At 44.1% G+C, this 27,500-nt stretch overlaps 3 protein-coding genes across 4 annotated transcripts in view; 1 reads left to right on the top strand and 2 right to left on the bottom strand.

The window, feature by feature from the left end:
• Positions 1-7,447: 7,447 nt before the first annotated feature.
• On the bottom strand, positions 7,448-11,283 carry LOC131106000 (uncharacterized). The gene is made up of 3 exons (XM_058054627.1): positions 10,712-11,283; positions 10,511-10,634; positions 7,448-8,962 (listed from the first exon to the last, which is right to left on the bottom strand). The coding sequence occupies exons 1-3, from the start codon at positions 10,998-11,000 to the stop codon at positions 8,581-8,583; spliced, it is 795 nt and encodes a 264-aa protein (XP_057910610.1). The 5' UTR covers positions 11,001-11,283; the 3' UTR covers positions 7,448-8,580.
• Positions 11,222-27,500, top strand: part of stx18 (syntaxin 18) — an 18,197-nt gene continuing 1,918 nt past the window's right edge. The window contains exons 1-12 of one of the 2 annotated variants that reach the window (XM_058054626.1): positions 11,222-11,453; positions 17,289-17,356; positions 18,182-18,297; positions 18,357-18,434; positions 18,503-18,569; positions 18,642-18,733; positions 19,010-19,101; positions 19,548-19,606; positions 19,688-19,757; positions 19,830-19,910; positions 20,322-22,228; positions 22,355-22,890. In XM_058054626.1, the coding sequence (XP_057910609.1) occupies positions 11,301-11,453; positions 17,289-17,356; positions 18,182-18,297; positions 18,357-18,434; positions 18,503-18,569; positions 18,642-18,733; positions 19,010-19,101; positions 19,548-19,606; positions 19,688-19,757; positions 19,830-19,910; positions 20,322-20,417 (972 nt within the window). In that variant the 5' untranslated portion in view covers positions 11,222-11,300 and the 3' untranslated portion in view covers positions 20,418-22,228; positions 22,355-22,890. Of the gene's footprint in view, positions 11,454-17,288; positions 17,357-18,181; positions 18,298-18,356; positions 18,435-18,502; positions 18,570-18,641; positions 18,734-19,009; positions 19,102-19,547; positions 19,607-19,687; positions 19,758-19,829; positions 19,911-20,321; positions 22,229-22,354; positions 22,891-27,500 lie in introns of those variants that run through there. The other variant, XM_058054624.1, reaches the window with a different exon arrangement.
• Positions 20,964-25,828, bottom strand: LOC131106001 (neuronal vesicle trafficking-associated protein 1-like). Its single transcript, XM_058054628.1, has 5 exons — positions 25,662-25,828; positions 25,217-25,362; positions 23,970-24,086; positions 23,032-23,142; positions 20,964-22,210 (listed from the first exon to the last, which is right to left on the bottom strand). The coding sequence occupies exons 2-5, from the start codon at positions 25,343-25,345 to the stop codon at positions 22,010-22,012; spliced, it is 558 nt and encodes a 185-aa protein (XP_057910611.1). The 5' UTR covers positions 25,346-25,362; positions 25,662-25,828; the 3' UTR covers positions 20,964-22,009.

Here is a 27,500-nt window from a genome sequence, read left to right on the forward strand (position 1 = left end):
GGCGTGAGGAAGACCAACAGCCCAAAGAGAAGCAGATCTCGGGTAATTACCCCGTTTGGTTCATCTTTGCAAGGTGCTGCCCAAAAGCAGGGTGACTGGCGCTGCCTGTCTTCCCCCTTTTAGCCGGGCGGGAAAAGGAAAAGGAAAAGGAAAAGGAAAAGGAAAAGGAAAAGGGAAAGGAAAAGGAAAAGGAAAAGGAAAAGGAAAAGGAAAAGGAAAAGGAAAAGGAAAAGGAAAAGGAAAAGGAAAAGGAAAAGGAAAAGGAATTATTGGTCATCAGGGTTTGACAGTTGGTGTGGTGTGCCCACGTCTCTAGTGGATTAGGTGTTGAATGGAGGACCCCTGGAATGGAACTAGGGAGGCCAACGTGGGCCTTCTAGACTGCTGGGAAACAGCAGATATGTTTCTATAATATAATATCATATAATATATCATATCATATCATATCATATTATATTATATTATTATTAATATTAAATTTTATTTATGGTGTGGCCTGCGTTATTGACTGAGGAAAAATAAAATACTAGCAGAAAAGACGAAATAGACAATTTGGCCAAAAAAAGCGTTTTAAAGACAATCATAAAAGTGAACTCTTTTAATAGTAGCTTATATATAAGAATATCATAATAATACATTATACATTAATACATACATTATCACAATAATACAAGTACACGCAGGTCCTTCAGTCAAAGCCCAGGCCTCCTCTCTTGGCATTCCATCGTGACGTCACGGGATCAAATATCCCGGACGGTTTACTCTTCTTCCTTCTGCTTAGGAGACATCTTCCCTCCTTTATTCTCTCCTTTATTCTCTCCTTTATTCTCTCCTTTATTCTCTCCTTTATTCTCTCCTTTATTCTCTCCTTTTTCTCTCCTTTATTCTCTCCTTTATTCTCTCCTTTATTCTCTCCTTTATTCTCTCCTTTATTCTCTCCTTTTTCTCTCCTTTATTCTCTCCTTTATTCTCTCCTTTATTCTCTCCTTTATTCTCTCCTTTATTCTCTGGCGCCCTCACACCGCGCGCGCGCACGCACACACATACGCGCACGCGTGCGCGTCCACATCGTGTGGCTGTGTAGCGACAAAGCCGTGGATGAGGAGAACTTCCACGCTGACAGGATGTGGGATGTCAGCGGGAGACGGCCAACCAGAGGGAGCATCAAAGAGGGATAAATGAGCTTCCACTCCTGGCATTCCCATTCGGGATGGCTGGACTGCTTTGGAAAATCCAAAATCCAAAATGTCATTCATTTGTTTTTAGTAAAAATGACCACAGAGTCCCATCGCTTTTCATTACTAATACTTTTACTTTGAGTAAGTAAGTAAGTTTTACTATTAGTAAAAAGTCCTGTCACACACTGAATGACGTCATGGCTTTTCCTGTCCGCATGGAAAGGAAGGGAATAATGGGAATAATGGGAATAAAAGGAACAAAAGCATAGATGGATGATGCATGTCATTTCCTGCCATGTTGGGAGTGACCAGGTTGAAAAATAATACATGCAGATATCACAAGCCATTGTTGAGTACTAGTACCACTACTACTACACAGGAAGAGAAGTAGTTGTGTTGGCGCACTGCCCCCTGCAGTTTTGGTAGAGAACTGCAAGTCACGAGCTCCGCCCTTAAATCTAATGTCATCAAACATCTCACAATAATTCATAATAATGACTTTTCCTGCTAACTAATCACATTTATGAAGGAATCATTTCCGTGTCATTCTCTAACTTTTGAGGACAGTAATTAGTAATTAGTAATTAGTAATTAGTAACTAACTATTTTTCAATGAAATGTGCTTTTAGTCACGAATCACTTTTAGTCACTGAGGCAAAGTGGCAAATGTAAACCGGACCAATCCAAATGGATTCATACTGCATATGAACACCATTAGAAACAAGACACTTTACAAAGTAATTAAGATATGCCTTTATTCGTCCCTCAGTGGGGAAATTGGTAATATTTGTAATATTTGTAAATGTAATTGTAATAACCAAGCAAACTATAGTATACTACATGAAAACCATCAAACAAGTAAAAGTACTTGCTGAGTTCAAAGCCACAGCCTTTTTTCTCACGTTTTTTGGGGATTTGATATTTGGATGAAACTTTCCAATGTTGGACTGATGATTACTAAAAACATATTTTTATGATGAAAAATGAGTCTCATCTTTTTTTTGGGGGGGGGGGGGGGAGGAACGCCAAGGAAAGTAGAACGATTGAAATGCTAAGCATCTCTCTATTTCTCTCATGCCCCCCTTTTGTGCCGGTGCCGTGTATTGGAGATCCTTTGTTATTGTGATGAATCTCCCTGGTGCTTTCTACCTGCATTTTGTCAGCAGGCTCTAAAGTGGATTTAGTCCACAATGCCTTGACTAATAAACGGCGTAATTGGCCGAGTTCAAACGCGTTTGCCAGTAATGAGCGTATTCTCTAATGAACAAATTTAACAGTAATCATTTTTCCTTCATAAAAGGCTTGATATGAATTGACACTGTCACAAATGTCATCATTGAACAATTGAATTTAGTGATTGTGTTGCTGTTAGAATTGCCCTTCTACACCAATCCAATATCAACATTGGATGTACAGTATTCCTGCAGCGTGGTACCTTAGATTTTACTGTGACTATTGTTTGTCAAGGAGTTTTGGCTTATTTGCTTCCTTCATAACCTCCCCCGATACACACTGATACATGTTGCATGCATCTTGAAAGGTCATTTCTAGTACTAACAAGAACATGGAGAAACAAAGGCTTCTTATTGTAAAGTGGTATAAAGTGGTATAAAGTGGTATAAAGTGGTATAAAGTGGTGTAAAGTGGTAAAAAGTGGTAAAAAGTGGTAAAAAGTGGTGTAAAGTGGTATAAAGTGGTGTAAAGTGGTAAAAAGTGGTATAAAGTGGTATAAAGTGGTGTAAAGTGGTGTAAAGTGGTATAAAGTGGTATAAAGTGGTATAAAGTGGTAAAAAGTGGTGTAAAGTGGTAAAAAGTGGTATAAAGTGGTGTAAAGTGGTATAAAGTGGTATAAAGTGGTAAAAAGTGGTATAAAGTGGTAAAAAGTGGTAAAAAGTGGTATAAAGTGGTATAAAGTGGTGTAAAGTGGTGTAAAGTGGTATAAAGTGGTATAAAGTGGTATAAAGTGGTGTAAAGTGGTATAAAGTGGTATAAAGTGGTATAAAGTGGTAAAAAGTGGTAAAAAGTGGTAAAAAGAAAAAAAAAACAATACGCTAACTAAGCTAACTAAGCTACTTAACCGCAGTCGGCCTCAAGGTCCGTCAGCTATTGTAGTCCTCCTTTTACTCCTTTGTCTTCCACTTGAGCAATTAGTGTTTCCATTTGCAAATGAGACTTCTTCTGGATGAAGACCAAAGCCAGCGGGCTCCTCTCCATGACAATGGACTTTGGAATCAGTCGCTGTTGTTACATTAAGCCAAGAGGCTGCTTGTGGTTGTGTTTGCCTTGCTAATGGGCTAGCAGGCAGCGCTAAGCTGTAGACACAAATCAGGGGGAAAGCCGTGATCAGAGGAAAAGGAGACTGGGGGGGGGGGGCTTCAGATGAACGAGAAGAACGCTTGGTTGGCATTCCCATAAAAACATTGTTTACTGCTAATGTGATCATCGTCCGCATTCCCACAAGCTGATTGAGGTTGAGTACCATCATAACACGGGAACCACATATTAACCACCAGAGCCAGTCGCGACCCCAAGGAAGGGAGTCGTGCTCGCATCCCACCACGGTGGAGGCCACGAGGACCAATGACAGCGAAGCATCCAACCACAGCTAAAAGTGTGCACGTGGACGCGTGCACGTTTGTGTGCGTCACAGAGTCAGTTGCCCCCAAAACACAGAAAGACCACTCATCCACTTTTAGGGCAGAGGAAGCACTAATTGAGTGTTCTCCAAAAAGCCAAGCGGAGTGGGGGGGGGGGGGTAGTAGGGGGGTTGGCGATTGACTCCCAGTGGGATCCTAAATGGTCACGCTTGAAACCAGTATTCACAGTGAATTTCCGGCCACGGGGCCGTGCCCAAGTCCCCTTGATTATTTGGTGGTTCAGGGTTGCTGCCCTCCAAAGGTTCTTGGTCTTTGGTCTGCCATCGGGTCTCGTTCGGGGCCTGCATTTCGGGGCCAAATAAGAAGCAACTATCAATCCCAGAGTTGTCGTTCTTTCCCCGGGTGTGGCGGCGGCCTGGATGCACACCCCGACACCGGGGGCTGACGTTTGGCCGCGTGTCGCCGGAAAGGTTGGAATTACGGAGACTTGGGAAGCTTGGGAAAGTCGGGCGACTGTGGGCGAGGCCTTTAGGGACGTGACTGCAGCCTCTGTCCTGCGTGACGACGTCTCCGTGGAAATACGCCATCATCATCCCTGCCGAGCAGAAAACACGGGAATGACGTGTGACGTGACCGTGGAAGATGTTTGAGTCCCGGTTACATCATCCTCACTTCAATATGCCAAAATGGGACCAGGAGACATTCCCACGTTTGCTGAAAGTGGAATCCACATTTGGGGGGAATCCGCAAGAGAGTCCTTTAGTACGTGTCGGAAATGGAACCAGTTCACACGGACTGGAGTGCTCATGAGCAATTGTTCTATTCCCAAACGAATTCCTGTTTGTTTCATCAGTCATCCCGCCTGCATAGTGGAAATAACCACAACGATGAAATACGTCACAAAGCCCACAGCATTCAACATCATATGAATCAGGGATTCTCAACCAGTGGGTTGTGACCCAAAAGTGGGTCAGGGGTAAAAAAATGTATTAAATGACCCAATGTCAGAGCATGCTGTCGGTACTACGCCACCTTGAGGTACGTCTCTAGACAGTTGCCTACGTCTGTAGACCTGACCCTGGACTGGTCGGCAGTCAATCGCAGGGCAAGTATAGACCAGCAACTATTTCCAGTATCCCCAGTACAGTACCTGACGATGGGACAACCTGGACCATAGACGACAAAAAGAGACAATTATGGCAAGCGTGAAGGTACTAAAGTATGAATGAGTGAGGATGATGAACTGACCCAGAGACCAGTTTTTCCATACCATGGTCACATGATGGTCACAAAACACAAGATTGGCTCTCCAAGCCAGAGGTTTGAAATGGGCGTTTATTCTTTATATTCAATGAATGAATATAAAGAATATGTGATTTAGGAATTCAACTACTAACTACCAAGTTACATTCATCGGTACCGTGTGGATGCTACGGGTTCCGCTTCCACCCACCGGGTCAAAAAAACTGGATGACTGGCAAAAGGGCTCACTCGGTTTCTGCCTCTTTGGAGACGGGAGAAAACAGACGAAATATCGAGGCCGGCAAAATTCTCAAAAGTATTTTCATTTGTGTGATTAATCAATGAAATGATTATCTGATTTTCTTATTTTCTTTCTTGAATGATTGGCGGATGAAAGGTCTCATTTGGACCTGGCAGGACAGCAACTTCAAAAAGCTTCAAGTGCCATATTAGGCAGGAATGTGAAAGCCGTCCAGGCAAAAAATGATCCAATTTTCTCCTGGCTTTAATTACAAAGAGGATCGCCTTTCATTGGCACAGCAATGGCTGACCTTTGTAGAAAAGCATCAAGTCAGGCGTGTCCAGAATGTTCTCATCTGAGGCCGTGTCTGTTCCATAGATGAAATGTAAAGAATGTGACCATCACTCCAAATATGACGCCACTCATGGCCATATTTGATCATTCTATGCTACAAATATCGCGTCTTTAATCACCACTTTGTTTAGGGTAACGGGTGGCTTCCCATTGGGAGACCAAGGAGACTTTTCCTCATTAAAGGGTTTCCATTCTCCGATGTCCCTTTTCCCAGCACCGGGAATCGTGGCTAATCCACGAAGCCGTCGTTGCGCCTGAGGTCTCGTTGCTGGCGACCGATGGCCTTCCCGTCTAAATCCAGTTGAACATTTGTATTATGGAAAGCCTTCATTTGGGATTGCAACATCAGTGCTAAGTGCTTAGCATATTGCTGCATGTGTCTGGCATTATTATTCTTCCAGGAAACGTGGATGCACATGACCTTGCATGCAATTCCTAGTCATTCCCATCCAAAAGCGGGCACTGGTTAATATGGCGGGAGAAGGGAATTACTCTCCAGACATGCAAAGCCATGCACGGCGCATACAAGCCTGCATGTGTGTTTGCACCATCCACGTTTTGTTCTGGTTTGAATGAAATCAATACGATATCGTCACTCAACCTGAAGACAAATCCAACTCATCCTGCTCCCGTTTTTGGGACTCCATGTTTTCTTTCGTGTCAACACGGCCTTTTATTTGGCGTGCTGACATAATGCCAAGCAAAGCACTGCCCCCCCCCCCCCCCCCCCCCGCCCCCCGCCCCGCCTGTCAGTGTGGGTCACATCAGGAGTGACGGGAAGGAGGCCATGAAGGGAAGTGTAGCACACCAGGGATGGGCCGTGTCTAGAGGCTTGTTTGTAAGCCTGCAGGGTGTGGCAGGTCAGCCCCCCCCTCAAAGACCCCCTCCCATGTGGTTACATTCCTCTCCTGTTTCACAGCCGCCAACGGCCCCGGGCAGGGTGGCTCCCCGAGGGAACCAGAAAGTACTGTGGAATAGAGCAAATGGCTTTTTCACGTTTGCTGTAAGCTGCACGCCGCCGCCGTGAAAATGCTAAAAACACGAGCACGTGGCGGGAACGTGCACCACAAGGCCCTCGCGTACAGCCTGCCGGTTGAAGGAGTGGCGCTATAGGGATGCATCCCGAGGCAAAGCGGAGATAAAAACCTTTGATAGGACGAAGCCGACGTCAGGTAGCCACTTGATGAGCCTTGTGAAGATAAAGCAGCCCTGATTGACAGCTGGGATAATAATACAAACAAAGAGAAAGTGGAGATTAAGGGCTTTCTTTTCAGGCACTTAAGTGGACGGCCCAGAGGACACTCCGGAACATGGCTCATCTGTCAGGAACGGGGAGAATGGATACTGTCACTGACACTTCATCCAGGGAAAGATAGCATCTAGGAATGCAGCCGTTGACTTCTTTATGGACCACTTGAACCTTTACCATAAAAATGTACAGTATAGTACCTCCTCTCAAAGCAGCATGGTGGACGCTCTTGGAGCTTTACCATGAAAACAAGGCACTGGGCAACAATTCTAATGTCTCACTTATATATATACTTATATATATATATATATATAAATGGCTTTCCTCCAGGTACTCCGCACCCCCCCCCCATTCCAAAAACATGCTAGGTTAATTGCAACCTTGGTATCGGATGGAATTTTACTGTCATATTCCAAACTGAATGGGGAGTCCATGATGCTCTCTTTTCCCGGTCAAAGTGAATGACAAGGAAAAAAGGGTCTTGATGCTGAAGCGGCCAAAAGTAGGATGTAAAAGTAGAGTAGCAGCACGGAGTTGAACACACTGGATGTACGGCACAAAGGAAATGAGCAAAGCAAAGCGAATAAGAGACTTTTATTCCAAACCCTCGGCCTCAGCGCCAGTTTCAGTCACTCCCAAATACACGGACGTATGACAAGTATTACACACAAGGATTACATTCTGGTCTAGACGGGACATTATTTTGACTGCACGGTTCTCATATTGGACTTGTGCAAGTCAAACATTTGGAGCTTCCAAATGTGCACTTTAAAGTGGATGCTTTGAAGCGGCATCAAACCGCACGGCCAAACATAGCCAGCATACTGTATTAGTCATCATTACAAGTACAATTGATCAGATTGCAGTACAAGTCAATACTTTACAGGCCACAAGTGCCAAAGAGTTTAAAAAGATCGGCTTCTGATTTATTGATATTTTCAAAACATACCTTTTACTGGGTAACGATTTGCATGGCACCATTTATGCAATAAAAGCCAAATATGATCTACAGACCTGAACTACAGTCTCTCATGCACAAATATGAAACATTCGGAGTACTTCAATCTAAATATTGCTATTAAAGCTATTTTGGATTTCAACTCTAACATAGAGAAATCATAAAAGTGTTGTTTTTGACCAGAGAATATCGGTGAGGTTTAGCCATGGTTATTGTATGATTAGGATGTTTTTGCATACATACATGCATTTGTGGAAGTATGGAAACAACTAAGGAAGTGAAGCATTCATTCATTCATTTTCTACCACTTATCCTCACGAGAGTGGCGGGGGTGCTGGAGCCTATCCCAGCTGTCCACCCTGGACTGGTGGCCAGCCAACCCCAGGGCACATATAGACAAGCAACCATCCCCCCCACATTATCCTCCTAATACATCCGCAGTCTAAAATATGGTCAACTCTAATGATTACTGCTACATATAAGCTCTCAGTACACGCCCGCCATTGAACGCATCACACGGTGCAGGTGTGCCTGGTCAAATAGAACTGAAATGTCCAAAATCATTTAGCATTAAAAAAACGGACTTTGTTTAACCTGCTGACATTTTTGATCAGAAATCATCAGTGTTAAGGTCACCTTCATGTTCTTCAACTTTCATTCACGATGCGATCACGAGTCACATTATTCTCAGATGCAAAACACAAATAACCAAACGTGATGAAATAACAGAAATGAATCACACACGTCAGGCCAAAAACACCTCAGCTCTGTAGAGGAGCGTCGTCCATTTGCGTCTTCATCCGCTTTATTTTGAGTGTGTAATATTCCTCTTGCAGCTTGAGGACTGCCTCCTGTCTTCTCAACACAGACATTTCCAGATCCATCCTTTCCTGTAGAGTGGAACAGTGCGCTGCGTGAGCGCAAGGAGAACAGGGGGAGTTGGACTGTTCTCCAGACGCGGCCGGATAATGACTGCTAAATTGTACTGCAAGCGACTTTGGGACGTTGGAATAAGGCGTCGCCCTTTGCCCTGACGGGATCATGGATGACTCTGAAGCGTAGGCCGGGAGCGCAGGATCTGCCAGCTCATGTTTACTTTTAAGTTGTTGTCCTGTTGTGAACGCGCTTCCGTCTTTGTCACCACTAAAAGGGCAGAAAAGAAATGTTTGAATCCACAGAGCGCCGTAGCGTACTGAGCATCACTGCCATTAGGATGGCGATAAAATGGCATCATTCATCAATGCTTCACCACGCCTCCACTGTGCAGTTTCCCCGAGACCAGGCCATCGGCATGCTGATGGCAGGAATGCACCGGGATGCGGCGCCAGACTGATGGGAGTCGCTCCCAGTACCATTGGCCGCCTCCGGACGTTTTCCCAACACTGTGGCGACACGTGACCGACTGCGACCAGGCCACACCTGCACAGGATGGCTGTATCCGGACCACACGCCGACGCGGTTGCTTCCAACGGCTTCACAGACCGCTGCAGACCCTCGGACGTGGACCACCTGTTCACCCAAGACTCCAGGAGCGTGGTAGACCACCATACCATGCTCACGTACTTTACTATGGGGCAATGAGGGGTGACATGGAAACTACAAACTACAAAGCAAACCCTATGGCCAAAGGTTATCCTCCCATTCTGTGTGGAAGTGGTACATTTTTTGCTTCTTACTTTCTCCTTCTCCCCACTCAGTGTGAAGACCGTTCTTATGTTTAGAATAAATCAACTGGCGCATAACTTGTTAGCTCGGTAGCTTGCTCATCCCCCCGACAGAGATCCTGTACATAAGATTTGTGTCATGCGGCGTAACCCAAACTAGCAGTAGTAGCAGGAGTGCCAAAGTGTCCATTATTGTCAGACTGGCTGCCCTGTATATTAATCACGTGACGAGGGATGATAAGGTGACGTCAGTCTTTTTGTATTTCAATGCCATGCCATCCACTCATGGTACATGTGGAATACTACGGCAACACGGTACTTTCTGAATACTAACGTGAGTTACTAAGTCTTATTGCTTATCATTGTCTACTGTATTAAGTAATGAGTATAAAGGTACTGTAGGGGTGTTATTTCATGTCTACAGGTCTCCAATAATGGTAAAAAAAACATTTTTAAACAGGCTGTCTATGTTCCAACTATAAAAATATTCCATTTATTAATATTGAATACTACTTTGTGGAAAATTCACTTATAGCCGTCAGGTCTGGAAGCAGTGAACCACGATAAACGAGGGACAGCTCTATACCAAAGGTGTGATTTTAAATACATAGTTCTATCATCGTATTAAAATGTATGGTGGCTAACGGGGGCACGGCGACGCTCCCAATATAAAAATCATCTAAAATGACAAACACAATAAAACACATGCAGCAAGAACATACTGCAAAATAGCGACCAAATATGTTGCTTTATCATACTTCATAACATTACAGCAAAGTATTTAACAAAGAAGAAAATTGGAATTTTTCCTTCCTCCAACTTCTGAGTATTCCGCTCATGTCTCTTAAGCGGGACACCCTTCAGGTCTGGGACCCCTGGCGGAGAGGCTAAATCCTGTTTTGTTCTGTCAACTTGCAGCTTTTTGTCATGCAGTTGTTTTTCACATTTGCAGCATTTAGTTTTTGTTTTAGGGCGGGCCCAGGTTTGGCCCCCGTCAGCCACTGTCAAAAACGGCAACTTGAATCACCTGCTTTGTTGACTGTCAATCAAATCAAAGGACGGGGAGTCGTCTTCATCCTGTACTGAAGGGTTCATCACAGAAATTGCGATTTGTGTGAGAGGACTAAACTGATCCAGGGACAGGTCGTCGTCTGTGAATAAGAAAAATGCATTGATTCATCTTTGCACTATTTCACAAGTCAGATGTTATCAAGTGTTCGGTGTTTACCTGCGCCTGCTTGCATCTTCTGTCTTTTAATCTCCTCCCTGGACTTTGCCAGCAGATTTTCCCACTTTTTGCTGCAGTCCGACACGGTTCTCTGCATGTGTGGAAAGGCCGTGTTGATGGTGTGGGTTATCTCTTCCCATGCCTGTCGTTTATCATATAAGCCGGTGATGCACTTCCCTCGAATTATTTCTTTCCTTTCGTGGACGAGCTGGGAAAGCAGATAACACTCCTGGTCTGTCCAGTTGGGTCTCCGCTTCCTGCTCGACATTGCCTCCAGTTGGAATGGCATAGTGCTTTAATTACGTCTTAGTAGAATTACAGCTTCTTGGTATACAACACAGTATACAACACAGAAAAGTCCAAATCAGAATAATTAACTAAAATCAGTCCTTCTTGTACACGTGCAGTGTTGAAAATATGACGTCCTAAACCCGCTATAATAACTTTGGAAGCGGAAAGCCTTCAGGTAGAATATAAGCCTTCTTTTTCTTCCGTATCGGAAAACAACAGCGTCGCTGGATAGTGACGTCACATCCGGGCGACGTGTCAGTTTGTTTACAGGGCTCCCTGCGCTAGCAGTGTCACAGACATGGCTGTGGATATAACTTTGCTTTTCAAAGCCAGTGTCAAAACAGTCAAAACCAGAAACAAGGCGATTGGAATAGGATTCGATTCGACCAAAGATGACATTTTAAAGAGGAGCAGACCGAAGAATGGCTTCTCTCCGAAGGCGAAAGAAGTGGTAAGTCTTTGCTCAAGCTAACCAGGCTAGCGCCGACACCAGTCCGTCCATGTGTCTTAAAGATGTGACTTCTAAATGCTGGCAGGGAACAGCTGTAGGTGTACTCTAGCTAAGCTATGCGGAAACACGATTAGAAGCGTTATTTGAGCAGCAATGTGCCAAATGCTCATCTTAGCATCCGACACTGCACAATGCACACGCTGGCCACTTCTTTAGGCACACATAGACACTGTGAAGCAACCGGAATATCTACTGTTTTCGTCGTTTCACTGTTATTTTTGGCAGAAACAAAGATTTTTAATATCAAAAGTTGTTTTGTAGTTAACTGTATTTTTAATATTGGCCATATTGATGTGGTTAAAAGCGTGTTTAATGCAGCTTCATGAAACTTGCAACTTCTCTAGTAAACTAGATGGATGAATGAATACAGTATTTCTCTATTAGTCTGAATTTAATCATTACCAACTTTTTCAAGTGTTTGAAAAGTGGCCTTGCATAGCAAAGTGAATTTGTCGGTTGCAGGTGGTCTAATTTGGGATATTTGGTATGGATATTTGGTATGCCTGGTCCTGGCCATGGCATCAAAACCTACCAAAGCACCTATTGGAAAGGCTGTTCTTGGGACAGATCATGACCATTCGTGAAACGTTATCATGGATTCCAACTTTCAACATGACTTTTCTGTCAGCTGATACATTGTGATTTCCAGCTTTGCCTCAAGGTGACTCCTGCAGCAGCTGTATTGTTTTCAACCGATATTGTGGATTTATCTTGACCCTGATAAGTCTGCCATTCATTTGGCTTGTGATGCAGGATATTCCAGAAATGAGTTGCATTGTAATGTAAGACCCGATCAGAATGTGCAACGTTAACCAGCGGTGTATGCGTGTTGGCAGAGAGAGTACATGCATGTTGGTGCCTGATGTTACTCTTGGATGAGATTGTGCTATCGCTACATTCAACTTGTGCACCTTGTCCAGATGAGAAGCAGTTTACAGAACCCTCCTGCAAAGTCCACATTATGATTTTATCATATGGTCAAGCAAAATAAGTGCTGTCATACATTTTGCATGGTATAACACAAGAGCTTAGCAAACCTCACAAGAAGGGGTGTTGGGAGAACAACGCAAACACCAAATGTGGCGTGAATTAAAGACGTGCGTGAGAATTGAGTCCCTCCAGATGGGATCGTGTTGACCAAGGTGCAGCATGGTGTGCCGTTCTACAGCGATGAACTTAACACAAAGCATGTTTGTACTGTACTTTTTATTCTTTGTACATTGTTTTTGCATGAACATTCATACTTTCAAATGAGGTTGTTTACAAGGTCTTCAATGTTGACATCACAAACCATGAAAGAAAATGCGTCATTGCCAAAAATGAGCTGAGGAGCCTTGACACAAGCAGTCCTTAATGAAGTGCAGGGTTATGAATGGTTGGCACCGGACGATTGGCATTTTCCGACAGAAAGGCATTTTTCAGTGTCATGAGGCCTTCTTAGACAGCAAGGAGTCCTTTGCCTAACGTGAGCTCCGTGAAAACAAACCTCTTCAAAGGTGCCTTGAAGAACCACTTTCCATTTCCCTCAGGGAGTCTGGACTTTAAGTTGGGCCTGATGTCAGCCTTCAGTCAGAGACAAACATGAGCCCACTCGCCTCCGCTCTGCACAACCGAGGTTTTGTTATGCTCTGTTACATTGGTATTAGAAATGGTGTTTTAATAAAAGCAGCGGTGCTGATTCAAAGAAACCCAAATCTACCCTGTGGTGCATGCCTCCCGCTCTCTTTCCCCCCCACTGCTGTCTCACTCACATTGCACATATCATCGCTAACCATCTCGGTGGAGAAATTTAAATTGCCGGTTAGGAATGTCCTGACTGCTTACGGTTCTGTTGCGGTTTTTCCTACATCTGACATGGGCAAGCATTTTTCTTTGTGTGCGAGTCCTCTCTTCACATGCACGATTCCATAAACATACTGCAATAACATTTTCTTTCTGCTCTCGAACAATTTCTTAGGGAAAGCCGATCCTCCCAAGAGCCAGTGATTAAAGGTGGAAGATCAAAACAGAGAAAATATTAAATTAGGTCCCCGGCAACAATGTTGACGGCCGGCACCTAATGTGCAACAGATGTGGCTGCCCTTCGCAGCGTGCACTACTCTCCACGTTCTCTCTAAAGGATCACAAAAATAGCACACACTGAATGGGACAAATACGCACAGATTCTATGATATCCAACTTTTATCAACAAAAATGCCAAATCTACAAGATGGAGAAGGGTTTAGGTTTTGGTCAGGGGGATCTTCCAGCTCAAAGGGGTCGCTTTAGGGCACGGGGATCTTCATTTCACTGCTCAAATCATGCCCCTCCACAGCATGCTTCCCTTCTCAACTTGAAATGTGAAATTGTGTGTAGGGAATAGTGCTTGGATCCCTGCTGTGCCTTTTAGTACTGGCATTCCAGAATGGATTCTTTTCTTGCAGGCTTGAAAAAAATCTATGTAGTCCTGACTCGGGCTGCACGAGTCTGCAAAAAATGTCAATCACCATTTTCTGCTTTAGAATTGAGATTGTTTATTCTCTGGGATGATACATACTTACACCATGTTTTTTTAAAAAGCACATTGTTTTGAAATGATTATTACAAGGCTTTTTAAAGTTGAAAATAAAAATGAATACAAAGGCAAATACTCCGTCAGGTCCACAGCACACTCGCTAAAAGAAAAGTCAATGAACGAAGGCAGTTGCACCCCGCCTCGCCCGATCTGATGAATGACACCAACGCGCTTGGCTGGCCAGGCTCGCTGGGGGACAGGGAGAGCGAGGAGGAAGAGTCGACCATCAAGCTAAAGACGTGCATCGTGAGCCCTTGACTAAAATGGCAGTGTTCATTTCAATTGGTGTCATTTTGAAAATGGCTAGTGACAAATCTAACCACTTTATTTGGGGTCGTTAGGGCGTTTGGGGGCATTTGGGGACTCAACAGTGCATGCACCCTAATTTACTGCTCTGGAGTTCACACCTGAGCGAACCCACCAAGAAAATTCACACAGTGTATGACACAGACCAAAACTGTTAGCAAAAAATACGGCCCCTTCTTATATAAGCCTCCTTATATGAGCATCCTCCCCCCAGTTTAATTGGCACACAAATATGTGACATAAAAGTTTTTATAAAGGGTCTTGATGAGGTTAATGTTTTTATCATGCCCCCATTATACCCCCATTATACCCCCATTATACCCTCTACATCTTATTCTCGGGGCCAATGTTAGATTTGAATTGTGTTTGGTAAAACAGAAACAGCTTCTTATAACTCACAGCTGTGCTTATGGGGAAAAATGTTTCCTGTAAAACTTTGGAAGGCTCTCCCACCGGACATTCGCAACATGGACTCCAACTCACGTATTCAGGACATCTTACTCCATAACTTACCATGACATTTTTATTTGATTTGTTGTATTATTATTATTTATTATACGGGAGCCAGGCAACGACATTTGGTTGGCTATTTGGCTGCTGTGTTTTTGTGCAATGACAATAAAGGAAGTCTATCTATCTTTATGTGTGCATTGCTTATCGTTCTCTGCCTTGGGTTTCTTACAAATGGGTTATTATTGTAGAAGGTAGGAGATTTATGAACGTCAAGCTGACATATTTTCTTCCTTGCCGATGTTGTTTGTGAAAAGACACGGGGGGGGGGGGGGGGGGGGGCAAGCACTGGTACATGAAAAAGAAAGCCGAAACCCCAACAGGGAGCGAGACGGGCATGTATTTAAAAATACAATCAACATGTCTGGTCCAATGCGGCCATTCCCATCGTAGCACGGAGTCGGTGTAAATAGCCCTCAGTCAGAACACACAAGGATTTAAACTGAAGCAGGTCGGCCATCATCGAACTCTGCCAGTTACCCGCATTTAACCAAACACAAATTGTCCTCCAAGCTGCTTGGAAATCTGCTAACTAAACCCTTTTTGTTGTCTTCCTCATAATAATCCCCCCTGATGGTTTGTTTGGGCTCAGTCAGAGCTGCAGGGGCAAGGAGAAAGTGAGGAGGTAAGGGGGGGGGGCTCTTTGATGATGTGGAGATTAGACCTAGCCCGGCAGACTGTCTCCTTTTTCTTTGGGTTGCAACTTGCATGCTGCCTTACACAACTATACAACTATACACACACATACACACCATCTTCATACATACACACATGCCGCCAGCCACCTCCTTCCTCATTGGCCAGGAATTACTTGCTCCTTATGCTCTTAAGTTACTACAGCAATTGATCCCTCTGACCCCCTGCAAGCCCTTGAGCTTGTGCTGGGAATCGGAGCTCCAATGTATACACGCTGGAGACGGCTCAACCCCCAAAGCAGCACTCAACACACACACACACACACACACACACACACTCATATGCCTCCTGCCTGCCTTTGCATTTCATGCCCTGCGTTTGGAATTGGCGCTATCTGCTGGCCAAAATGTGTAATAGCGCCTACTGTCTGTCATCAGGCAAATACAAATACAAATACAAATACAAATACAGGGGAAGCTCAAATACACTCACTTGACTTCTCTTGAGGTTTAACGTGTTTCAAAATATCCAAAGACATATCAACATGTTTGGAGCTCGCTGAACGACGTCTGTCCTTCAAATGACAGTGGTTTGTGTTGCATATTTCTCCTGAAAGTGTTGACCAAATTGAGAATTCCACAAAAGATAAGGAAGATAAAAGGGGTGTGCCGGATGAGTAAATAAGATAGTTGCTCCAAAAATGGCCACGTAGGGGTTATATTTGTAGGGAATTGACATGACTTTCCTGGTTTGTAAATCCCAGCTTTAGCATCACGCCTGGTTTACTTCTTCTCTGAAACAACACGTCTTTGAAGCAAAAGAACTGTTCTGCTGACCCTTTCATTCTCCTCCCAGGCTTTACGCCTCTTGACCCCAAATCAATGTATTGCTACAAGGGGGGCCGGCCCGATCTAGCAGACGGCCCCTCGCCATGGCAGTCGTCACACGACCAAGAGAAGGACATCTATGTCTTCAACAAGTTGCCCAGCCCTGCAAAATTCTGACACCTTTTTTTCCTCCATATTTCCAGAGTCGGGTCGGCTTCGGTTAGCGTGATGCTAGAATGGATGTTTGGAGACATTAGACAGCTGGTGCCAGATTCCTGCTTACAGCCAGGGCAATTAGATAATTGAGCTTGTTAGAGTGGAAAGGTTGAAGGCCAAAGACGGGGATCATTATGCTATCATAATAATCTCCCACGCTCACGGACCGCTGTCACAGTCAAAGTCATTGTGTCATTCTTCAATCCTTAGCCTGTCCAGGAGGGGCCAACAGAGGCTGCTGTGTGAGAGCCCCCACTGCCCGTACAACTCGTAGACGGGGAAGCAATTGGCTCTTTTTTAAAAATATTTGACTGAATTACAGGAGCAAATATTGGATTGAAGCATGTTTCCTTTGGTTTCCCTGAGCACACATACACTCAGCGATAAATAGCAACACATCCTGAATTTAAAGCTTATTTGCAATCACTCTGTCAGTGCTCTGTGTGCTCTAGCTAGCCTTTTTATTTATAAGTCGGCGTGATGGACAAATGGCAAGTCTGAATTTAGTGCGTCGCTCATGCTGATGAATTGTCAAAGGTCAATATTGTGAATTCACATGGATGGACGGACATTGGTCGCCTGTCACCTTCAATAAGCACTAGATTATCCATTTAGTGTGCTTCCGTCCAAATGTATTTCAAAGAAAATGGCTTCCTGGTAGTCCGGCTGGTTGACATTGGCTGCTGAATGAGCAACTGATGCATTTACACTGTTTTTCTCCCCCAGATCACCAACATCACTAAGCTGAAAGACTTTTTACTACAACACAGGAAGGATTATGTGAGTGCAGGAAGGTAAGACGGCCATATCTTATGTTTCTAAATGTGACAAACACCGCCTGTCTCTAAAATATGTGCTTCTGGCCAGTAGCGAGCCCGAGCGAGTCGTGTGGTCTTTAGCAGCAGGCCCCAGTCTAGTTGTCTGCAATAATTGAAGTGCAACCGAGCAGAAAAGGATTAACCTCCTGGAAAAAAACGTCCTCTCTTCAAGGTCCCTTCTGTATTCTCCACGGGTGTGTTGGATGTTTTGCTTGTTTGCTTGCTTTAAAGTCTTCACCACAACACATTAACTCCACATTAAAGATGTCTGTGGGTGGGGCCCTGTTGCTATTAGCGCTGGGAAAATCCATCAAGAATCCTTCTGTGTTTATGTGTGCAGCTCTCATCTACTTTGAATTTCTTCCTCATCTGATTTTGGATGTCTTTACTCGCCTCTGTTGGACTAAAACCTTCTTCCTTTGCCCCCCATGAACTGGACCCTCACGAGGGTCACAGGGGGGCGCTGGAGCCTATCCCGGCTGTCTTCAGGCGAGAGGCGGGGTCCACCCTGGACTGGTGGCCAGCCAATCCCAGGGCACATACAGACAAACAACCATTCTCACCCACATTCATACCTATGGACAATTTTGGGGGGGGGCAATTAACGTAGCATGTTTTTGGAATGTGGGAGGAAAGCGGAGTATGCACGGGGAGAACATGCAAACTCCCCACAGAATGGCTGAGGGTGGAATTGAACTCGGGTCTCCTGGCTGTGAGGCCTGCATGCTAACCTGTAGCCTGTAGGCTTCTGTACTTTGCACATCTAAGCGTCCCCATCAGTTTGTTTTTGTCGACTTCCAGTCTCATCTCATCAGACGTCTCCCGTATGACAGACAACGAACGGGATCAGATTGACCAGGATGCCCAGATCTTCATGAGGACATGTTCGGAGGCCATCAAGCAGCTCCGCACCGAAGGTGTGTAGCAGCCGCAGGGACCTGTGTGTAGCGACCTACATCATGTTTTTACTTTCCAGCTGAGAAGCAGGTGACATCAGCCCAGACTAAAGAACACAGAGGTGCTGTTTTGGACCTCATTGAAATGTATTTGAAAGGTGAGATGTTCAAAAACAAAGTACGTCCAACAAAATGTTTCATCTGGACTGACCTGTCTTTGACTCAGGAGTATGTAAGCTGTACTCGGAGCAGAGGGCCATCCGAGTCAAGAGGATGGTGGACAAGAAGAGACTGTGAGTATTCCTCGTCTGTTATTGTTGCGTATCCTCATGTCAGAATTGTAAACATGTGACTTTGGTTTTTAGGTCACGACTGGGATCTGACCAGCACAGGCGTGTGGAGAAAGTAGTAGATGAGGAGCCTGCGGAGGAACGGGCCGTCAAGGAGGAGAGCGCTGGTAGGGTCTGTGCATGCTTAGACACTCAACAAAAATCCAAACTCCACACTTTTGCTCCCATGAGCTCAACTCCAAAGATGTTTTCAATGTACACAAAAGGCCTACTTCAAATTCCACACAAGCATCCAAAATGTATGAAAGTTGATCAAGCTGGAGTTCACCGCCAATAATTGTGTACATAAAAATAGTATAAGTATAATCCCCCCAAAGCCCTGCTGTTGTTCAACGTGCAACTAAAGCTCACTCAATCAATCGGGGATGGTTGTGTCTTTGTAGACAAGAGTTCTTCAGAGGTGCTGGATCACAGCGTCAACCTGTGGGAAGAGGGCCGAGTAGAGGACGAGCTCTCTCCTGAGGAGATCCAAATGGTTTGTGGCCTTTTACATATTTAAACGTCTCCTTGGGCTCCATTAGATGTCCAGCTGTCCACCACGTTTATTTATTTCTGTTTGAACCTCAGGTCCCAGCTTTGTTAGGGCCTCAACACCGGCTTACTTGACATGACTCTTTCAGTTCACGCCTGTAGTTAGCCTCTTCCGCCGCTAGGTGGAGCAATTTCACTCATCTTGGCCAATTCTGGGTTATATGGTATTGCATTTTTTCATTAGTCATCTTTTCAGGAATGATTGTCTTCAATGTTTTCACCTGGCCTGGTGGGCTTGCATGCTTTGATTTGTTGTCATGCTTTGTGCATTTTGTGCTCGGGCCCTAATTATGTCAAATGTATTTTGTAACATTTCTGTAAGAAAGTCCACTATGACTGAATTTGGACTAAATAAGGGTTGTATAATAACGGTTATTGGCATCTGTGCAGTTTGAACAGGAAAACCAGAGGCTTGTCAGTGAAATGAACAACCTGGTGGACGAAGTGAGGTGAGTGGAACACACTTTAAGAGAAATGTCCAGCTCTGTCCGACAGGTAACGATGTCATGTTGGCCTCTTGCTTCCATCAGACAAATTGAGGGGAAGGTGGTGGAAATCTCAAGACTGCAGGAGATCTTTTCGGAGAAAGTCCTCCAACAGGTGTGCTGGCTTGTGTGAAGTCCTGCTGGTGTCGACATGTGAAATCTTGTGCTTTGTATCTTGTCATGGCAGGAGACGGAGATAGACAACATTCACCAGTTGGTCGTCGGTGCTACGGAGAACGTTAAAGAAGGCAATGAGGATATACGGGAGGTCAGCTTCCACTAGCAATTTTGGGGGGTTTTCGCTAGGGCTGTCACAAGAGATTAAACAGGACAAGGTTTCTCGTTGAGGAAAAAAGTAAATAATAAATTCATTGATGAATTGCACAGTAAATGGAAATAAACTGCTCAACTTGACCGGCCCCAATATATAGCCTGGTGGTGTCAGCACCTTGGAGTGTTTGGTCCGTAGAACAACGGCATGAACTGAATGAGCCCTCTTGTCAGTCACATAGTCTCTTTGTTTCAGTGGGTGGAGGCGGGGCCGCTAGCATACGCACAGAGTGCAGAACAGTGTATAGTAGAAATGTAGAAACATAGTAGAAATGGAATTAGCAGATTCCAAAATGTTAGCATGTATTTTTTTGTTTCAAAATCTTTTTTTCTCTGTTTGTGTGAGTAGGCGATCAAAAACAACGCTGGCTTCCGTGTATGGATCCTCTTCTTCCTGGTCATGTGCTCTTTCTCGCTGCTCTTCCTGGACTGGTATGATAGTTAACGGAGCCGCCGCCACCGACCAATGCACGGCGAAGATGGTGACACCTCAGGGCTGTTTTGACATGTTGGACTACTAAGTCACCAGACTGTTAACAGAGATTCGGCCAGAGTTAGTCATCTGGTTAACATCTGGCTAACATTTGAAAACAATGTCCACTTGGACTCTTGGAAGGAACGATGGTCTTCCGTGGCTGTGCCATCCCAACACTGGTAAGATGTAGTCACGTCAATGTCTGACTGAAGAGCAGATGTACTTTCTGTCCCTCCTCCTCCTTTTTAACAACGGCATGAATGCACTTGAAAGCTTCCCCACACACCTTTGTGTAATAATAATAATATGTCCATATATCAAAGGTTGACAACACAATGGATGACTATTAAAGTAGCTCATTTCTCATGGCTTTGGACTATGATTTGATGACGCATGATAAGCTCAAATCCATGTCAGGCTTGTAGATGAGATGAAGAGCAGCAGGAAACCTTGTTGGTTTCTTTATGTATGATTGGGAATGCCTCACTAAATCGTTGTGCAGATTCGGCAGGGATGTTGGTGGGAAACGTGGGCACTTTATTTCAATTCAACATTTGATGTAGCAAATGCACTTCAATGCTACTGAATACATTGTATGAAAATGAGGCATTTGTGACCATTTAACAGACAAGTACGAGGGGAGGGGCATCAGGACAAGCAACTATCACGTTTCTCATGTGAAATAAAGTCAATAACATCAATGGCGGTGTTGCACAATACGGCGTCGTTAATATCAAAGCAAAAACATTCAGTACAGCAGCATAAAAGTTATGCCAAGAAACGTAGCCTTCATCTGGCGGAGCCTGCAAAAGCACACCGTGTTCACCAAAAATGGAGACTTTGTCTTTTATCCTACATTTGATACATCAGAAGAAAATATGACAGCAATATAGTTTGCACAAAGCAGTTTGGGTGAAAACGGCACAAGCGAAAATTGTTAGAAAATCCATTTTGCTGCTGGTGCAGCCAGTCAAGCTGTGTCCATTCTCACGACAATTTAGTAGGCGTTCATCCTGCGATGCAGCGGCCATTTTGGGTGTCTTTTATTCCTACATTCTTTGAAAAGATGGCTACTCTTTGTACAACTGCCTACTAAATTCCCACGAGTAGGTTTCACACCTCAGTGGCGGTTATGACGACTACAGTAATTAACTCATTTGAGTGTATCAACTCCAAGCAAAGTGCTCTTTTATTGTTGCGTGCATGTTCATCTAAAGACAATATCGTTTCACTAAGGTGACTTCTACTGTGTTTCTGTACAACGTGAACATCAAGACTGCGTGTGTGTGCGTGTGTGGCGTATTGTCCACGTACATGCCACTCAGCCGTGTATCAATAAATAACAACATATGCTATTCAAACAAACCCGGCCTCAGTCTGCTGATCCAATTCCCACACGCCACCGTGGACGGATGTCAGCCGACTGTGAAGGCATCTCACTGCGCCTCGGCAAGGCCAGCTCTGAAAGCCACGGGTTTGCTTGAATGGCACAGCCATATTATTTCTTCTTCCTCAGCAGGTGAGGCCACGCCCCTCTCCCCACCCCCTCCAGGCAAGCCAGGTTAAGCCAGCTTCTGGGCCGTCTCGGTCTCCTGCTGGGTGACCTTCTCCTCAGACATGATGGTCATCCATGGCGATACGGAGCGAGTGATGGTCTGCTTGGCGATGTTGTAGTGGTTTATGAGGGCGAAGAGGCGCCCGCGGCCTGCAGGGACCTGATGGGGGAAGTTGGCGTACATCCCGGCCGGCATGCAGCGACCTTGCTGCTCCACAGACAGAAGGTAGATCAAGACAACAGATTCAGCCTCCATGCGGCAGTTCTGTGTTTGTATTTAACGTAAATACTTTTATATACGTATGCAGTGGAGCGACAAACTATTTCCTGTATTTCTGCTTGGATGTTTTAGCTCATCAAACAAATTGAAATATGACAACACAACACACGCTTTTTAACACAAACCTACATGGCCCTGCGTGGAAGCCCCAGTTCCCCTAAAGCGAAAAACTGCTTGGGCCACCCTTAGCAGCAACAACTGCAATCAAGCTTTTGCCATGACGTGCAATCAATCTCCTGCAGCGGTCCTGGCCCGCTCGTCTTAACCGAATGGTTGCCATTCGTCACATGGAGGCTTTTCCACCTTAAAGCCTTCTGAAGGTCACAGCATCTCAATGGGATTCAGGTCAGGACTAGGACTAGGCCACTCCAGGCTTCATTTGGTTTTTCTTCAGCCATTCAGACGTGGACTGGCTGCTGTGTTTTGGATCATGGTCCTGCTGAAGAACCCAAGGTGCTTTCAGCTTGAGGTCAGAAGCAGATGGACGGACATTCTCCTTCAGGATTAATGATTGGACTTACCACAGCAGGTCTTGTAGACAATCACTTTTTCACGCAGGGCCATGTACGTTTTTTTCTCTCTTAATAAAATGTTTGGTTTAAAACCTGCATTTTGACGATATGAAACATTTAAGTGTGACAATCACGCCAAAACATACGAAATCAAACCCTTTTTCATACCGCTGTACACACACACACGCCACTACTAAGGAGGCTTAGCAATAGGACTACGTATAGGATTACGTTTACCGTGTAAACGAAGCTGTCGGGGCAAGGCTGCTCATACTGGTAGACCTTGTAGACCACCAGGAACACCACACACACCAAGAAGGCCAGGGCACAGATCACCAGCAGGGTCACCTGAAGGAGAAACCAAAGGAATGATCATGAAATAGCTGAATCTTCATCCTGAATAGGATGAAGATGGCAAGGCTCCAATCAATCATTCTACCATTCAAAACCACTCTAATGTTTTATATTATATTATATTATATATTATATTATATTATGTAACACCGACTGGTGCTGGTGGGAGGGGCTTCATCATCATCATCATCATCATCATGAAAATACAGATGAATGTAGTGTCTATATCGGTATGATGAACAAAACCCCCAAAGTGTTATTGTGCTTATGTATTTATATGGAAGGAGCAACAGTGTGATACCATCAGGGAGCGTGAATCCGATGCGGCGTCTCCTCTCGGAAGACTTTGAAATATTCCTTGAGTGGCACATCAGAGCAGCCTAGCAACAGGAAGTTGTTGTCGCTCTTTTGAGGGAAGGGAAGGAATCCCTGCCGCATGTCAAAGCTCCAGCGGGAGCTCAGAAGATTCTTTGAGCTGAGCGTACCTCATCTGTTCATGTGTGAACATTGGTATCACAGGAAGTTATCATATGGAAGCACATGGTAACTTCCTGTTCTATCAAGATGGAAGCATATGATAACTTCCTGTTCCAGGTGGGCGTGAGGAAGATGGGCGAGGTGCTGCCGTTTGGAGGCCATGGCCATGGCAGCAGATGATGTCATGAGTTGGAGGGGAAGGGTTAAGTCGAGCATCACGCTGCATTGTGTTGTCTTGTGTGGGGGGGGGGGGGGGGGGGGGGGGGGCATGAAAGTGGGTCACAGCCAACTTTGATGGGGGGGTCATCGTATCAGGTGTGTGTGTGCATGAGCGGGAGTCTCACTTTGAGTCGCTCGGACACGCCTTCGATGATGCTTATTGAAAATTCAGCGATTTTGGGTGATCGGATCTTCCCCTTTTTGCTGTCGCCATCATAGTCCGCCTTGGTCTTCACCAGCACCTAAAACACAAACACATAAACACACGCAGAGCCAGGCAACAGGATGTTGACATATGCTACTACTCTGTTATTACTACTGATTATATTCAATATTATAATAAGCATTTACATCAAAGACTATTCATTACAAATATATTTAGCTTGAAAGATTGTACAAATACATGCAGTTTTATACTACTACTACTACTACTACTACTACTGCTACTACTCCATCCATTTTTCCTCACCAGGGTCGCAGGGGTGCTGGAGCCTATCCCAGCTGTCCACCCTGGACTGGTGGCCAGCCAATCCCAGGGCACATATAGACAACGAACCCCCCCCCCACACACACACACACACACATTCATACCTATGGACAATTTGAAGTCGCCAAATAACCTAGCATGTTTTTGGAGGGGGGGGGGGCACGGGGAGAACATGCAAAGTCCACACAGAGATGGCCGAAGGTGGAATTGAACTCCGGTCTCCTAGCTGTGAGGCCTGCACGCTAACCACTCGTTCGCCATGCAGCCATGCTAATAATAATGAATAAAAAACTGAATAGATGGTTGAATAGACTGAATAGAAGGTTGTAGCCGTTAGCTCGGCTTCTGCCCACTCCTTTTCGGATATGAGTTGTGATGTAAACATGTGATGTAGCCTTATTAAGCATCTTCATCATTTCAATAGGTCATATGAATCATAGTTCATAATAAATGTTGTATATGGCTAATAAGAGCCCCTATATGAATGATAGTTCATAATAAATGTTGTATATGGCTAATAAGAGCCCCTATATGAATGATAATTCATAATAAATGTTGTATACGGCTAATAAGAGCCCCTATATGAATGATAGTTCATAATAAATGTTGTATATGGCTAATAAGAGCCCCTATATGAATGATAGTTCATAATAAATGTTGTATATGGCTAATAAGAGCCCCTATATGAATGATAGTTCATAATAAATGTTGTATATGGCTAATAAGAGCCCCTATATGAATGATAGTTCATAATAAATGTTGTATATGGCTAATAAGAGCCCCTATATGAATGATAGTTCATAATAAATGTTGTAAATGGCTAATAAGAGCCCCTATATGAATGATAATTCATAATAAATGTATATGGCTAATAAGAGCCCCTACCTTGTCCGGCGCCGGGAAATGGAGCTGGCTGGCATCTAAGGGTGTTATGAGGGGGATGGTGTCAAAGCCGTCTTCGGAGACCACCTTCCCGGTGCTTTTATCACTCAAATGATTCCCCAATTTGACCATTTTGTGTGCACGCCAACCTGGCGGAGGAGGACGGGGGGGTAAGAAGAAAAGGGGGGGGGGGGGTGCCCCGGCCTTTATTCCAATCATCATGTATACAATTGGCATGAAAGAAATCATCCTAGCGGTATAAAACGGTCTCTGTAATCCTCCATAATTCCATAAAACATAATAATTCCATCATACAAAGCGGTAATAACCCCATAACGAGGTGATGTGTTGCGTTGGTGGACCGGGAAAAACCAACAGCATCGACATCATAATAATATCATCATCATAAAGCATCGCCGACTAAATGATAATGATATCAATCACTCACCTGGTCGGACGAGTAGAATATGCTTTTTGGTTCTTGGTTCCAACAACAAGGATTGGTCCTGTGGCCGTTCTCCGTTTGGCACGCAAACCACACCAGCGCCTTAATGTGTGACGCAGACGATCTGGTGCACAATATGGCCAGGCTGCCTCTGTCCCCTCTGCATGCTGCATGCGAGTCATGCATGCTGCATGTGCTGCATATGCTGCATATACTTCATATGCTGCATATACTTCATATGCTGCATATACTTCATATGCTGCATATGCTTCATATGCTGCATATGCTTCATATGCTGCATATGCTTCATATGCTGCATATGCTTCATATGCTGCATATGCTGCTTATACTTCATATGCTGCTTATACTTCATATGCTGCATATACTTCATATGCTGCATATACTTCATATGCTGCATATACTTCATATGCTGCATATACTTCATATGCTGCATATGCTTCATATGCTGCATATGCTGCTTATACTTCATATGCTGCTTATACTTCATATGCTGCATATACTTCATATGCTGCATATACTTCATATGCTGCATATACTTCATATGCTGCATATACTTCATATGCTGCATATACTTCATATGCTGCATATACTTCATATGCTGCATATACTTCATATGCTGCATATACTTCATATGCTGCATATGCCTCATTGGACATTTGGATATTTACATATTTAGAATAGATTTTTATTTGCTGTTTCAGGGCCATCGTTGAAGTCATGTTGAATAATGACGTCACAGAAGTGATCAGGGGTGTCCAAAGTGTGGCCCGTGGGCCATATTTGGATGGAAAGGGGGAAACAACAACTGTGGGGGAAATAGAACAAACGTTGAGAGTGATTCTGATTGCTTAGAGGAAGTTTGATGTAGCGCTTCCATATCATCAATGCATGGTTAATTACATCAATCATAATTAGCTTTCATCATTAATGACATTCATTTGTATGATTCCAACTTTTGAGTTGCTTTTTCTTGGCTGGTTTCCGCAGCTATGGAAAATCAGAGCATTGGTCTCGATGCTCAAGACTGGACTCTAGTTACAAGTACTCTGGTAACTAGTTACTCTGGTAACTAGTTACTCTGGTAACTAGTACTCTAGCTACTAGTTACTTTGGTAACTAGTACTCTAGTAACTAGCCCATCAGCAAATGGGGAAAATAAACCAAATAATGGTAATAAAACACCTATAAAAAACAACTCAAAACAAAAAGGTGTTTATTTTTGATAGGAAAAAGAGCAGTAAACAAAATATTAATAATAATAATAATATATTTGATATCATCTTATGCATGAATGTATTTTCCTGATTTTGTATTAATAACAGTTCTTTTTTTCCTTGCGTTTTCATAGTGTTGCAGGGGGCTGCATTCTGAGAGAAAAACACTAGAGGGAGACACCAGCGTGATGGTACTGCAGTACTGCAGTACTACAGTACTACAGTACTGTGTAGCGTTTACACAACACATTTACTGTAGATGCTTCACCATAACCAACATATTAAAAATGCCAGCTACTAAAATGTGTTGATGAAGAATGAATAAAAATGAAAGTGATATTAGTGGAGGTGCTGTGGAAACATTCCTTGTTCTTCAGCAACACTTGGATCATGTCCTGTTCTTTAGCATGATTGGAACACTTGGATCATGTCCTGTTCTTTAGCATGATTGGAACACTTGGATCATGTCCTGTTCTTTAGCATGATTGGAACACTTGGATCATGTCCTGTTCTTTAGCATGATTGGAACACTTGGATCATGTCCTGTTCTTTAGCATGATTGGAACACTTGGATCATGTCCTGTTCTTTAGCATGATTGGAACACTT

Source organism: Doryrhamphus excisus, chromosome 18, assembly GCF_030265055.1.
Source record: "Doryrhamphus excisus isolate RoL2022-K1 chromosome 18, RoL_Dexc_1.0, whole genome shotgun sequence".
Lineage (NCBI taxonomy): Eukaryota > Metazoa > Chordata > Actinopteri > Syngnathiformes > Syngnathidae > Doryrhamphus > Doryrhamphus excisus.

Bases quoted from the DNA above. Each gene is read 5' to 3' on its own strand.
- LOC131106000 (XM_058054627.1), bottom strand. From the start codon at position 11,000: ATGCCATTCCAACTGGAGGCAATGTCGAGCAGGAAGCGGAGACCCAAC. The intron at 10,635-10,711 runs GTAAACACCGAA...TCTTATTCACAG, and splicing joins GAAGATGCAAGCAGGCGCAG to ACGACGACCTGTCCCTGGAT. The intron at 8,963-10,510 runs GTGATTCAAGTT...CTGCCCTTTTAG, and splicing joins ATTGACAGTCAACAAAGCAG to TGGTGACAAAGACGGAAGCG.
- LOC131106001 (XM_058054628.1), bottom strand. From the start codon at position 25,345: ATGGTCAAATTGGGGAATCATTTGAGTGATAAAAGCACCGGGAAGGTG. The intron at 23,143-23,969 runs GTGAGACTCCCG...TTTCTCCTTCAG, and splicing joins GCGTGTCCGAGCGACTCAAA to GTGACCCTGCTGGTGATCTG. The intron at 22,211-23,031 runs GTAAACGTAATC...TCTGTGGAGCAG, and splicing joins CCGACAGCTTCGTTTACACG to CAAGGTCGCTGCATGCCGGC.